At 51.5% G+C, this 14,297-nt stretch overlaps 1 protein-coding gene across 3 annotated transcripts in view; it reads right to left on the reverse strand.

Moving 5' to 3' along the window:
• Positions 1–211: 211 nt before the first annotated feature.
• LOC117895848 (serine-rich adhesin for platelets) overlaps positions 212–14,297 on the reverse strand; it is a 115,262-nt gene continuing 101,176 nt past the window's right edge. For all 3 annotated transcript variants that reach the window (XM_034803809.1, XM_034803810.1, XM_034803811.1), the window contains 4 exons: positions 4,253–7,377; positions 3,775–4,170; positions 2,337–2,564; positions 212–709 (listed from right to left, as the gene is read on the reverse strand). In XM_034803809.1, the coding sequence (XP_034659700.1) occupies positions 578–709; positions 2,337–2,564; positions 3,775–4,170; positions 4,253–7,377 (3,881 nt within the window). In that variant the 3' untranslated portion in view covers positions 212–577. The remainder of the gene's footprint in view (positions 710–2,336; positions 2,565–3,774; positions 4,171–4,252; positions 7,378–14,297) is intronic.

A 14,297-nucleotide genomic window follows, 5' to 3' on the forward strand; every position in this document is an offset into this window, starting at 1 on the left:
TAATTTCTCTTTGGCTCATAAATCTTTTCTTTGGGCCAAATTTAAAAATAATACAGCGTCATAAGATTTATAGGTGGCAGGCCGAAGACTGCTCCTCTTGGGGCCAGGTGAAATCAATGGGCAGCCAGGAGTAGCCCAGCCATTCAGCCAGCCAGCCATTCAGCCAGCACGGCAGGGAGGAATCTCGATTATTGTTGTGCAATTTCAAGTGTTTAATTAATGTATTCTACTTTATTGCATTGTATGTAGGATATTGGTATTGGTAATGGTATTGTGTGTGTATATAGATATATGCATGTAGATATTATTATGGATGTAAACACTAACTTTATGCGTTTATGCGTGTGCTGCGCTCGCTCTGCTCCTTTCAATTGTTCTTCACTTAAATAATAATTACGAAATTGCTTGGTTGGTTAATAGCGCATAAATACATTATTAAATGCATAACCAATTGTGTTTCACTTGTAGTTATTGTTTGTTGTTATTATTATTGTTATTGTTATTGTTATCTGTTTATCCATCATTCGTCTGTCGCCCCGTCTGTCCGCGTGTCTGTCCCCCTGGTCGGGCTCCTGTGCTAGCTGCGTGCCAGCATTCCATTGATCATGATGTTGGCCAGGGCATTCCTTCGCTTGCGCCACGCCCCCATGCCCTGGGCATGGTACTGCATCTGTGTGTACCATTGCTTGGTCCGCACACCATCCTCGGCCTGCTCGAAACAAAAAACAAAAAAAAGAGAGAGAGTGTAAATCCGTTAGGCGTATTTTTGATTGACTGGGCGCCGGAGAGCACGCTCTGGCTCCTCCTCTCCTCTCTCCTCGTTTCTGCTGCCCCTTCGTGGTTGTCATTTTGACAGCCGCTCCGCTCCTCGGTGTTGAGTAGTGCGTATGTGTGCGTGTGCGTGTGTGTGTGTGTGCATATGTGTGAATGTGCTTGCATGTGTGTGTGTGTGTTTTCTGTCTGTCAGCTGTTCAGTTGGCCGGAACTAAACGTTTCAATTTATGCGCCAACGGGCCTACGTCAAGCCTATGGCCTCTGTTCCCCCCCTCGGAGCATCTCCTGTTTCCCGTTTCCCGTATCCTGTATCCTTGCCCTTTCACGCAACCATTTTGTTGCGCTTCTGTGCGTTCCCGTCGTCGTCGTCGTCGTCGTTTCATTCTTTATATATAACGTATTTCAATAAATGTCATTCATTTTGGCAGCCGCTCGCTCTGCTGCTCTGCTGCTCTGCTCTCTACGTGCGCTGCCTGAGCGCGCTTGAAAGGGCCGCCCGCGGGGGCAGCAGCAGCCAAAGAACTCAGGACTCACGGACATGGGACACGGGACACGGGACACGGATCTCAGGACTGGGGCTTAGCCCCGTTTGAATCACGAAAATTTGCATGTCTAAAATCTTGTTGGCTGGCTGGTGGGTTGGTTGGCTGACAGACTGGCTGAATGGCTGGCTGGCTGGCTGGCTGCTGGCTGTGGGCTGGGGCTGCCTCCTGCAGCCATTGGACAAGAAGATATTTGAAATGGATTTTTGCATACGCTTCTTGTGCTTTTGTCTGTTATTAAAATTACTTTGCTTTTACCCAACAGCAGCAGCAGCAGCAGCAGGGGGAAGAGCAGACACAAAGAAGGTAAACTCTTCATTGTATGGGCCACAGGTTCGTTCCTCTCTTCCCAGCCAAGAAAATCAGCATCAGAATTTGTTCTGTTCGAAGGTAAAAGGTGATGTGCCACACACGTGTGTGTGTGCGTGTGTGAATGAGTTTTCTGTGAATGATTTTTATTACATTCCAGGAGGAGCGAGCGAGCCATGCATCCCCCAGAGATTGCTAGAACCCCTCCTGTATTTCCATATTGTTTGTTGGTTAATTGTCCTGTTGCCGCTCTATTAACCACACTCCAAGAGACCAGGAGAAGCTGCAGCAGCAAATACTGGAGCATTTTTGCCACCACTCGAAGCGGATATTCGAGGCCGAAATCCAATACTAAGCTGGCAAGCGGCAGAACGAAACTAACGAAGCCCAAACATTGGCGCTGTGCAGTCAAAAGGCAAACGCTTACTAATTCAAAAGCCAACTCGACTGGCAGAGGCTCACGGATACGGACGAGGGCGAACGAGGCCAGAAGCGAACGGAACACGGACTGAAACGGAGCAACACAGAATACAGAGCAATCCCAATCCAATCCACAGGCAGGCCGGGCCGTGCCGGGCCGGGCCATCTATCTATCTATCTATCTATCCATGGCCAGTTGAAGTGGAAAACAAAGAGCCGGCAACGGGCAGACACCAGCACTAGGACTCTCGTGTAGATATGGGCAGACACAGGAACTATCCTACTACTCACTTTGAATATGAATGTGTCCTTCGATGAGATTTCCTGCACTTCGAAATAATCATCCCAATCCGCCTCGCTGCACACCACACATCTGTCCAGATAGAGCGGCTCACGGATCAGCGTGTAGCGTCCGCATTTCTCCTTCACCAGCAGCAGCGAGGCCTCCCGTATGCCCGTGTGCTTCGGGAAATTCAGTTTATCCGACATGGCCTTCTCCGCCCTGTAATTGGCACTTGGCTGTTGTTTTTTTCCCCAGCAGTAGTAGTCGTAGTTGTCATCGAAGAGGGAAAAGGCATCCCAGCAGCAGCAACAATGAAAAAGAAACACAAAAAATTGAATCAAAAAATACAAAGCAAAAAAATATACAGAAAATTGTGTAAAGCGAAACTAAACAAAATTACAGCTGAAATATGAGTGGGAGTGGGAGACTGGCAAGTAGGGTTCTGGTCTGGTTCTGGTTCTGGTCTGTTCTCTCCCCAGATAAGCGGCTGGCAGAGCGCACAAAGCGTGTCAAGCCCAAGCAACTGCCGCAGGAAGCAGTGGAAGTGGCAGCAGCAGCAGCAGCAGCAGCAGCCAGGAATCTCAAATCAGGAAAAAAGAGGGGGAACAAAATATGGAACGAAACGAAATGTTGACCGTTCTAGAATTGAGCAATTGTCGGAGGCGTAGCGGGGGTAAAAGCTGGCCAGAAATTTAGAGCAGGACATGGACACAGACAGACACAGAAAAAAACTAAACAAAACATGTGACATACGCACTGCGTCCATGTCGATTACGTCCCCAGATCCCCAACCATAACCATTGGGGAGCAACAGAAAGAGAGAGACACAGGAAGCCCAGCCGGATGCTGCTGGTGTCACCTCTCCTACGGCTCCTACTTCGCTCTCTCTCCCTCTCCCTCTCCCTCCCTCTCTACTGATTTGTTCTGGTGTTAAAATGGTTTTGTTTTTAGGCAGCACGAAACGCCATGAAAGCGAGAGATTGTTGCTGGGATAAGCACTTTTCATTAGAAGCGAAAAACGAATGAGAGAAAACGAAAACGAAAACGAAAACGAAAACGAGGGCTCTGCCGGCCAGGCTGGGCTGCGGTTTCGGTTCAATGGGTGTGCCGGGCTCCGGCTCCTGCTTCGGCACTGATTTGTTGAAATCTTTTATCGCACGGAAAAGTGTTGCCATGGCAGGCAGCTCCGACAGCTCTGCCTTCGATGTGCACGAAAAATGGGAATGGGAATGGGAATCCGCAAGGCTTTTGCTGCAAGCGCCGCGCGCTAATTGCCCCGCCAGCTCCATGGGCCAGCTTCATGGCTTCATGTCAAGTGCCAGGCAGGCAGGCCAGCCAGTCGTCTCTTGTCGCCTGTCAAACGTGACCCGCAGAAGGGGAGCAAAAAAGAACTGCCCCATGGCAGGGGTGGGGCGCTAATCAAAAGTGTCTGTGGGACCGACGCACCTTGCCATTGGTCACGAGCAGCGCATTGACCGGTGTCAGCTTGATGGTGCGCGCCTTCTTCCAGTTGCTGTCCGTTGGCTGTGTGTAGAGCAGCTTGCCCTCCATGGCGAAGCGCACCTCATCGTGATTCCACTCGAGCACATCGATGGCCATTTTGCGCAGCTTGATGTTTATCATATCAATTTCGCAGGAGGCACGCCGGTTGGGGCTGGAGGAGCTGATGCGGCGCCAGAGCTTGGTGGGCACATCCTTGGCCTCCTGGTTGATGTGGTTCAGGTGCAGCTCAATTTTCTCCTGGGCCTGCTTCAGCAGCTCACGTCCGTCGATTTGCGAGGGCGTCACCTTGTAGAGACGCGCCAGCAGCAGGGGATACTTGGTCACGCGCTGGACGGGCACCTGTTGGATGGGGGATTGAGAATCGATTAGGGTATTGGTCATCTTGCGTTGGCCATGAATACAAAGAGCGCAGAACACTCACCATCAGGAAGGAGTTGAGGTTCATGCGCCGCAGCACGGCATTCTCCATCTGCGAGACCTTCAGGAAGATGCGCAACAATTCCTTTTCCTTCTCCAGGTTGGCCAGCAGGAGACTAGCGCCCGCCTGCCGCACGCAGTAGCTCTCGAAGGCGTGCAACATCTGCGTAAAGTCGAGAAAGATGCGTCCAATGTTGACGGTGAGCAGATCGTCGTCGCCCTGCTCCAGGGACATGTCCAGAGCGTCGCGCATACGCTCCGCCAGCGTCTGGTTGTTCTCGAGCAGATCTTCCGTGTTGAGGAAGATCGCGGAGAGCTGCTCCTGGGTGAGCAGGCCGGCCACCAGCATAGGGTGGCAGAACTCCTCGAGAATGATCTGCAGGTCGCGGCCGTACTTCTCCTCCGTCTCCACAATCTCCGTGATGATCTCCTTGCGCTCCACCCGCTTCTTGCCGCACTTGCGGCACACGAGCGGCGCATAGAGCACTCCTGCCTCGCCCACCTGCATCTCCACCGCTCCGTCGCAGTCCTCGCAGAGGTGCAGGACGGTGGGCGTGGCCTGGTACTTGCTGCGCGACGATTTGCTCGTCTCGGAACCCACACCCGAGTCCTGCCGCTCCACATCGCTGCCACACTTGCCTCCCCCGCCACAGATGAAGCTTTGCGGTGGCGGCGACAACGAGTTCATGTTGCTCTGTCCACTGTCCCGATCCTCCACACGCTTCTCCAGCTCGCCGAGCGTGTCCGTGGCCTCCTCCTCGATGATCTTCGGATTGTTGCTGTAGTCGAAGCTCTCCTCGCGCGCCAGCCCCCGCTCCTTGGCGTCCACCAGGTACGAGAGAATGTCGTACTTGGAGGCGCCCTCGAAGATGGAGCGGGCTGCCTTCTTCTCCAGCTCGGCATCGTTCAGGGGCGGTGCGGAGAGCGGCAGTGGCGGCGGCTTCTCGTTGATCTCCTCGTAGATGGGATCGCCATTGAGTCGAATGGATTCGTAGTGATGCTCCGACTCCTCCACCTCCGTTTCCGTGTGCGTCGAGTGCTCGATCTCGGCCAGAGTGGCATCCACCAGCAGCTGATAGAACTTGGCGCGTGTCGCGGCATCCAGCTCGGGCTCGGCCTCCACTTCGGCAGGTTGCGGCTCCTCCTCGATTATCCCGGATGCTGTCAGCACGCTGGAGCAGCTCTGATAGCAGTCCGACTCATTGCCGCCGGCAAAGTCAAACAGCTCGTAGTTGTGCGCGGAGGCGAAGCTGTTGGCGGAGCTAATGCTGCCCCGATTGGAGAGGCGATCCTCCTCTTTGGTTGTCCGCTCCACGCGTATCCGCTGCAGCGAGGCGCTGATCAGGCGACTCATGTCGTCGTGGTCTTTGGTGCCGCTCATGTCGATGGCCTGGCGTGCCTGCTGCAGCCGCTGCAGCGAGTTCTCAATCAGCTCGGCCACCGTCTCCGTTTCGAGGCCCTCGGCCACCTGCCCCAGCATCGGATCCTGCAGCAGCTTGGCGATGAAGCTGCCCTCCTTCGGGCTACTCCGCGGCACAATTGCTGTCACGGCATCCTGCATCTTCTTGGTGCGTCCGGCGGTGTCGCTGGCAGTCCCAGAGCGCAGTCCGCACACATGCGGCACGAGGTTGCGCTTCACTGCCTCCACGGGATTCCGCAGGATCTTCAGCAGCTCCGTCTCGTGCTGCACCAAGGGACTGGGCATCGGGCTGGAGCTGTCGCTGGGCGATGCCTGCGGCGGCGGTGTGGCTGGCGTTGAGCTGATTGCCGGTGGTGTGTTGATGGGCGTGGTGCTGGTGCCCGCTCCCGTGCCCCGCTCCCTGTCGTAGTCCAGTCGGATGAGCGTGCGCCCACGGCCGCTGGAGCTGCCGCTGCTGGACGTGGAGCTGCTCGAGGTGGAGGAGATGCACGACACGGAACGCTGCAGGTTGATCTCGCTGCTGCGAATCGGGATAATGGCTATGCCCAGACCCGTGCCCGTTCCACCCATCATCTGCTGCGTGCGCAGCGTGTTGAGGTGATTCAGCTGCTGCTCCTCCTCCTCGGCGCTGCTCACATTGATGCACACACCGCCCGTGCTGACCGCCTGGCTGTTGACCACCACCGAGGACTGGTACAGCGGCTGTGCCGCATCCGCGCTCAGGTTCATCGTGGAGTAGCAATCATCGCCGCTAATCAGTATCGATGTCTTCTTGGGTGTCGCCTCCTCCTCCGCGGCGGAGAGATGCAGCCTGGTGCTGGGCCTGCGACGCAGCTGCACGCCCAAATCCGTGTCATCATCCTCGCTGTGGGAGATTTTCAAGCGATGCACTTCATGGGCTCCCTCGCCGCTCTGCTGGAAGGGCGCCACACGCACCACAGTCCTCTGCTGTTGTTGGCGTGGCTGTGCCGGAGTCGATGTCACAATTGGAGTCAAAGTCTCAGCCTTAGCCTTAGCCTGAGCCTGAGTCGGAGTCGCAGTCGCGGCTGACTTATTGATTCCTTGTGGCGGCAGCTCTAATCCTTTTGCGGTCTCCGTCAGTGGCCCCTTGGGTGGCGGCGGTGGGGGCGGCGGCTCCGTTGGCCGCCTTTGAAATAAATCTCTCGAGTCGCTGCGGTTGCTTTTTATGCGCAGCGCCATTGTGTCCTTAAAATTTAAAATGACATTCTGTGGCCCACTCGCAGAGGACGCAGAGCAGCGAGGCAGCGGCGGCGGCGGCGTTGTTGTCGTCTTCGAAATGGAGCTGAAGCTGGCGCTGGAGTCGGAGCTAGAGTTCCTGGCGGCGGCGGAGGGAGCGACGGAGGCGACCGTGTTGGGCGCGGTCGACAAATGCCGTTCGCTGTGCGCCCGTCTGATGGGATTTCGCGATTGTGTCGTTTGTGCTGCACGCTTTTGACTTGCCGCAGGCCTGGCCGTATCCTTCTGCCTTGCCACCTTCCCCTTCTCCTCTTCGTTCGCGTCCTCCACCAACCCATGGCCATTCATGTCGTTGTCGTTGTTGCTGTTGCTGTTGGTGTGGCTCTTGTCGTTGCTCTCATCCTTGTCGTTGTGCTCGTCATCATCGTCATAATCGCGATTTGCTGCTGTCGTCTTTTGGGTTGCTGTTCCTCCTCCTCCTTGGGCTCCTCCTGCTGCTGTCGTGGCTGTGCCTGCAAAGGAGTAGATGGTGACACTGGTGAGTGGCGTGTCGCAGCTAGCAAAATGTTGCTGTTTGTAAAGTAAATCTAAGACAGGACCAGAGACGGAGCCAGAGACCTGCCTGATCATGGTAGCAAAAGCAGCAGACCCCGCCCACACCCCCAGGCTGCCTTCTACGCCCATCAGTGTTGGCCTTTCTAGCTGTCTGTTGGCTGTCTTTTGGCTGTCTTTTGGCTGTCTTTTGGCTACAGCTAGAATTTATGTTCCCTGCCGTTTGGTGGGTTAAATATTTATGCATAATTGGGGCCATGCCACCTATCGAATGTTTAGCTATTTATGCATCCAGCACTTGCCACTAAATCGTTTCACTTCAATGCAGATTTATGTGCCACCCCGCCGAAAAATGCCACTATTCTCGCTCTCTGCCATTCCCCTTCCTCTCTGGTGGCATGCCCCACGTTGACAGCCACTTAAAGATGTGCTTTAGCCCCCGCCGATAAGGTGTTTTTGTTTTGTTTTGCTGTGGCAACTCCTTTGGTTGCTGGCTTTCGGTTGTCGCCTTTCGGCTGGGTTGCGGCTGCTTGTGGCCACCAATTGCTGCTTCTGCCTCTGCCTCTGCCATCCCTCCCCTGGACTCCCCACCCCTCTCTCAGCTGACAATATGTACGTATCTTTATTTATGGTAAATTGGGTGATTTACGTTGCGGCCGATAAGCTTTGCTTTTCAGCGGGTGCCGCCCGCGCGGCTCTTGTGGCTGCTTGTGTCCCTTGTCCCTTGTCTTTGGCATTTGAATTGCCAGCCAAGCTCAAGTCCTTGACTGGAACTGAGACTCGAGACCGTGGCACAAGTCGGCGCTTGTAAATGGGCTTTTATTTTCGTTAGCCCGGGTTAAGACGTGCCACGCGGACGAGGCTAGAGGCACGAGGACAAGGGCGGGGGCGAGGATGTGGCTGTGCCTCAGTCACTGTCTCAGTGTGGCAAACAATTTGTGTTGGAATTAAGATAATAGATTACATTTAAATGTTTTTTGGCGGCGGCTGCGAAAAGGGTTTACTGCTGTCGCTGAAATTTGAGTGCCGCTGCTGACGTCAGCGTCAGGGTCGAGCCCAGGGGACAGTCCCCCTCCCCAGAGAAACGATTTTTTGGACACCCACAGGGACACAGAGACTGCGGAGTACGGCAAATGGCTGAAGCTGTCCTTGAAGCGCCCCTATCCTCATCATTATCATCAGCGTCGTCATCCTTCTGCTGGCAGCAGGCAGGCAGCCTTTTAATGAGTGTGAAAAGTGAGCTGGTTTTATGGGTTGCGGCCACCTTTTGCGTTTTATGTTAATGAGTGTCATCAACGTGGAGAGATTCGAGCTCCTCCTCAGTCAGTGCACTCTGAACCCCATTGCGACTCGAATGGCACATCATCAGCAGCAGCAACATGAAGAGCGGAAGGAAGCCAAAAAGACAGCAACAGGAGCTGTAGCAGCTGTGGCAGCTGCTTAGCCAACAATGAAATTAATTAATTGCTAGAGCCACTTGAATTTCAATCGACAACACTTCGATTTGCTAATCGCATTAGCTGCCTGCCGAAACAGTCGCAATAGTCGCAGTCGCAGCAGTTGTTGCCCGCCTCCGAGACTCTATGCAAAGCGGCGACAAATGGAGCAACAAGGGGAAAGCGAGGAGTAGATGGATGGATACCCTTGCTGGATGCATAGATAGGAGTATACACATTTTGTCAACAGATTTGTGACTTTTAATGAACTGTTTGAAGAGTTGCTCCCCCCAAACACTGTGGAAACGATGAAGGAAGTTGCCATTAAAAGTTATTTGGAATCTCCGTAGAATCTCCTTCTTTGCTCCTTTCTCTAAACACCCAAAGTACCCTCTGTTAGTGTAGCCTTCTCTCTTGGGACTCTTTTTGTTGGCTAAAAAGGTAACTCGGCTTTCATCTACAACACAAACACCCTTTTTCTGGTCCCTTTTTTGCTGGCGCTACTCCTGCCGTTGCTGCTGCTGCTGCTGCCGTTGGTTGCTCTCTTTCTCTACGATTTCCACTTAATGAGATTTTTGTTGAGAATTCCATTGGCATTGTCGCTGCTGGGAGAATAGTTGCTCCCTCTCCACCCTCGCTCCCTCTATCTTTATCCATCTCTCCCACTATTGTAATTGGCTGTCGACTTGTCTCTTTGTGCAAAAATATTTAATTAACGCCTTTTGTAGTTGCCGCCTGCCCCGTCTTATCGTAATCCTGTTTTGTGCCAACAAATGAAACCTGAAATTTGACAACAGGCGGCGGGCGGCGGGCGGCCCTCCTTCCTTCACTTATCTAATTGTCTCGCTTGCCCAGATATCGAGGCAAATCCCAAATAAAACAAACAAATTTGCATCAAATGCACCAAAAGCAAATACTATCCATCCATCTATATTTTTAGGGGGAAGAAAACTTTGCATGTGGTAAATATTTTCAAGAGAAAAACTTATTGAACAAAGAAAACAACAGCCACACACACACACACGCACACCCACAGCAGAAACATCTTTTTGTTTTTTGCGTGTGTGTGAAAACTGTTTGAACAACGATTTACATGTAATTGCGAGGCAGACTTGCTTCCTGCTGTGGCAACTTTCAATCAGGAATCTTGTTTAAGATGTGAAATCAATGCATTGCCCCCCAACTGTGTGTCTTGGGCAATAGTTTTTGGGCGCTGCTTGAACAAGGGCCAAGGCAACATGTAAATAAAATGGAAATAAAGATGAAAGTGCAGGCGGTGGCTGAGGTGCCGTATCCTGTTGTATCCCTACAGGATGCCAGTGCTGCTTTGCCTTTGCCTTTGCCGCTGTGCTGGCCAAATGCGGCTTTGTTCATTTGAGAAGAAAAAGTAATTAAAAGTGTAACTTGTCGGGATTAGTAAAAACATTTTAATTTAGTTGCGATCCAAAGGCGGAGGATGAGCAGCAGCAGCGGCACAAATTGGGAGTAAGAGCAGAAACCCATGGCTGCCCGTTGTGTTGTTGTGCAGAGGGTTACACGAAGTGGCAGCAAAGTCAAACTGAAATGGGTCAATAAATCCGAGCTTAATTTTATTGCTCCTGCCGGCCATCGCTTTTCCCTGTCTATCCGTCTGTGCATCTCTCTCTCCGCTCTGCTCTGCTCTGGTGTGCTCCTCCTTTGAGCTATTCTGCTGAGCGAGACGAAGAAATATAAATCGCAATGGTAAACAAATCAAAATAAATGAGTAACAAAAGCAGAGAGCCATCGAAGGAGGAGCCGCACCCCGACCCACACCCAGCAATGTGCTGACAAGCTGACAAACTGACTCGAGACTCCATTCGGCAGCAGCAGAGACTCTGCAACGATGTGGAGGCGTCTCTGGGCAAAAGGGCAAGGCGAAGGAGCAAAAAAAATAAAGAAAGCAGCGAGAGAAAAAAGAAGAAATTATAGTGGCTGAGCAGGGATTGAGATACGTAAACGTATCCAGTATCCAGGATGCAGATACAAATACAGATTGGAATTGCGATTCGCTTGGGGGGTGTCTACACCTACCCCACCCCAGGGGCGACTTTACTGCTTACATTGTGTACATTCTGGCTCATTTCAATAGAGGAGCCAAAAAACATTTTTACAAGCAGGACATGTCAGAAAGCAGTTGATGGAAATTCCCAGAGGGGCGGTTGGGGTGTGGCAACAAAAGAGCATATAAATTCGCATTAGAAATGCACGAGTTGATTTCGAGTTTTCATTTTGGCTTTGAAATGAGCAAACAATGCCCATTGCTGCCCCACAGTTGCAGCAACAGCAGCAGCAACAACTGCCAAACAAGTGCAACGTAAGGTGGCTGCAACAAAAGCACAGCAGCAGCAGCAGCTTTTTATGCTGTTTGTGTTGCTGTTGTGGCACGTTCCGGTAGCCTGCGCAACATTAATTTCCTTGTCTTGGGTTCTGTTGCTGCTGCTGCTGCTGCTGCTGCTGGTCTTGGTCCTGGGTCCCTGGGCTCCTTTGTCTTGGCCATCGCTTGGCCCTTCCACAGATTTTGCTACTACTCCTCCTCCTCCAACTGCTCCTCCTCCTCCTGCTGTTACTGTGTCTTCCCCCCCTCGTTATTCTTCGAGTGCTTCGCCCTTCGCCTTTCCCTGCTCCTTGGCAATGTTTTTCTTCATTTTTCGAGCAGCTTTTCCATCTTTTTAAATGCGCGTAAACTACTTACAGGCGCATCCGCCGACTCCCACTGCTGTCCATAGGTATTCTCCTCTCTCTGATAGTCTATAGATATATTTGTGTGGAGTGCCAGGCAGGCAGTCCGGACAGCGCGAACAAAAACAAACTGCCGGCAAACATATTGCAAAAAGTGCAAACAGCGGGCATAAGATGCGTTGAAAATCCTTTATCAGTGAAATTATTTGCACAAGGACAACAGGGGGAGGGGGAGCAGTAGGGGGAGGAGGAATTGCTCTCCAACAAACAGCGAAGGCAAAATGAAAACGAAATGAAAATGACTCTGGCCGAAAAAGGGCGCGTACTGGCAGAGAAACTGGCCAAAAACAAACCGATTCCCCCAGTTGGCCCCTGTGCCCTGTCCCTGCCCCTGCCCCTGCCCCACTCTACTTGCTGGCTTGCTTGCCAAATGTGTTGGAAAATTTCTCGCTAAAAAAGAATCTCCGTTGGGTCTCTGTCTCTCCCACCATCCATTCCCATTCCCATTCCCGTTCCGTGCCCATTCCCATTCAGCATCCATGCGCCCGTCGCCGTTTCGCTTCATTCCGGCGCGGAGAAGTATGCTACACTTTTCTTTAATGGCAGAGTCTCGGCGCTTTTATGTCATAAAAATTGAGCAAAAGCGAAGAGAAATACGTACGCGAAAGCAGCAGCACTGAGCACTCTTTTATGGCCAAGCGTTTTAGAGGCGTGGCATACACCAAAGCTACCAGCTTCAGGTCGTGCTCCGACTGCCAGCTTCAGCTCCATCTGCTCCCCCCACTCCTGGTGCACCTGATGCACTGAGAGCGCAGACAAAGCGCTGCATTATTTAAAGGAACCCAACCGTAGAGAGCGAGGGAGAGCGGAGTTCCTGGCCGGAGCAAAGGCAACGCGGCAAAATGCAATTAAAGCGCCGCTTCGCAGCAACCTCGCAGCAACCTTTCAAAAATCTACTTGCCAAGTTTTCGCATGCATTGCCAGGACACAACACAACGAACAACAACAACAGCAACAGAATTCCGCTTCTACTCTTACACACACACACACCCGCACACCCGCACACACCCACACATACAGAGACAACTGGCAGACAAGTTCTAGAAAATACTAAAAATACTTAATTTAGCTGAAAATGTCGCTGGCTTTTGCTTTTTCCCTCTCTTTCCAGGCAGGCACACGGGCAGGGCAGGCACGTGCCCCCGTCAAAATACTCTGACATGTGTGTGTGTGTGTGTGTGTGGCAGGCCAAGTGCAACATGTGTGTGTGTGTGTGGCTTGAGCATTAGAAACGCTTATGACAAACGGATATTAAGTTCAGCAGTCACGTAGCTCAGGTAAAATTCTTTTACGATAATTTTTGCTAAAAAAAAACACACAAGACAAAAACGGAAAAACGCCAGAAACGGGAGCAGGAGCAGGAGCATTCGAGAGGATGCCATTTGGCAGGAAGGCAAAAGTGCAAAATGCAAGCCAAGTGCGGGCGGGGGGTGGAGCAGAGTGTAGGAAATAAAGGGGAAATAAAACATTTTTTTTTTTGGCAACCAGGAAACTCCAGGAATCACTCCAGTGGATTGGGTGGAGCGAGCTTCTTCATTACGCACATTTAAATTTAAAGGCAGAAGGGGAATTTCCTCTCTTTTTTGGGGCAGAGATTTCAGCTTTGAATGCTGCACAAAAATCTACAGAAAATCAACGATTTGTTGAGGGCAACAATTCAGAAAGGAAAAGCATTTTGGGCATATGCAGGGAAAAGGAGAAACATTTTAGTGTTGCCGAAATTGAAGGTAGGAAAAGTGCTGTAGGTAGAAGCAAGAGAGAATATTGTGCCTCACTTTGAGGGGGTTACAGCAGAGTTTATTTTAGTTGGAACCAGAAACGATTTGCTTGGACACAAGCCTCATGAATTGTCGGCTGATTGATCAATTGTCAGGTGGAAGCTATCATTTAAAGCGCTTTAAAGTAAGGCAATGGAGTCTCATGTCTTCAGTTACAAAAGCTTCCTTGGATCTGCCAGTGGTTCCTCCTTAAATCCCCCAAGAATTTGCCAAAAATCTCTAAATCTAAACTGCTAAATTAGTAGCAGCGCAGAGGGGCAGCAGCAGGGAAGCGTTAGAATTTTCTAAGCAAACCCTAATGTCGATTTAACTAATTAAATTCGAAGCACAATTTATTCGCTTGCACGGTGCCAGGCAAAATGTTGCCCCTGCCCCTGTTCCTGACAAACGTTTATCGTTTTTCTAGTTTCGTGTTCATTTGCAATTTGTGGCGCAACGAGAGCAGCAACAACAATTAAAGTAGCTCCTAAACGCTGCACATCCTCCTGACTCGTAGTTGCTCTGCCAACTCCACTCTCCTTCCTCTGGCTGCAGCAGTTAACAATTAAGTTAACAGTTTCTGGTCTGTACTCTGCTTGAGTGTGTTGTTGTTGGGCTGGATTTAGCCCGAAGCCCCCACCTGGATCTATTCCGTTCCGTAGAACTTTCACACCTTGTTGGCTGCACGGAACTCCTGGCACTCCGCAGGGCAGTGGTGCTCGACCTCGTGCTCGACCTCGTGCTCATCCCTGTGCTTAATAAATTCTTACAACAAATAAATATTATTTAATTAATTTTCTAGCTTCACCCCTGAAAAACCTAGCGGGGCAGGCAGGCAGACGCAACTTTTGGTTTTCGCAACTGGCAAAACGAGTGGCAAATGCGATGGCAGTTTGAGAGTTTGAGAGTTTCCCTCCCTGCAACTGC

Source organism: Drosophila subobscura, chromosome J, assembly GCF_008121235.1.
Source record: "Drosophila subobscura isolate 14011-0131.10 chromosome J, UCBerk_Dsub_1.0, whole genome shotgun sequence".
Taxonomy (NCBI): Eukaryota; Metazoa; Arthropoda; class Insecta; order Diptera; family Drosophilidae; genus Drosophila; species Drosophila subobscura.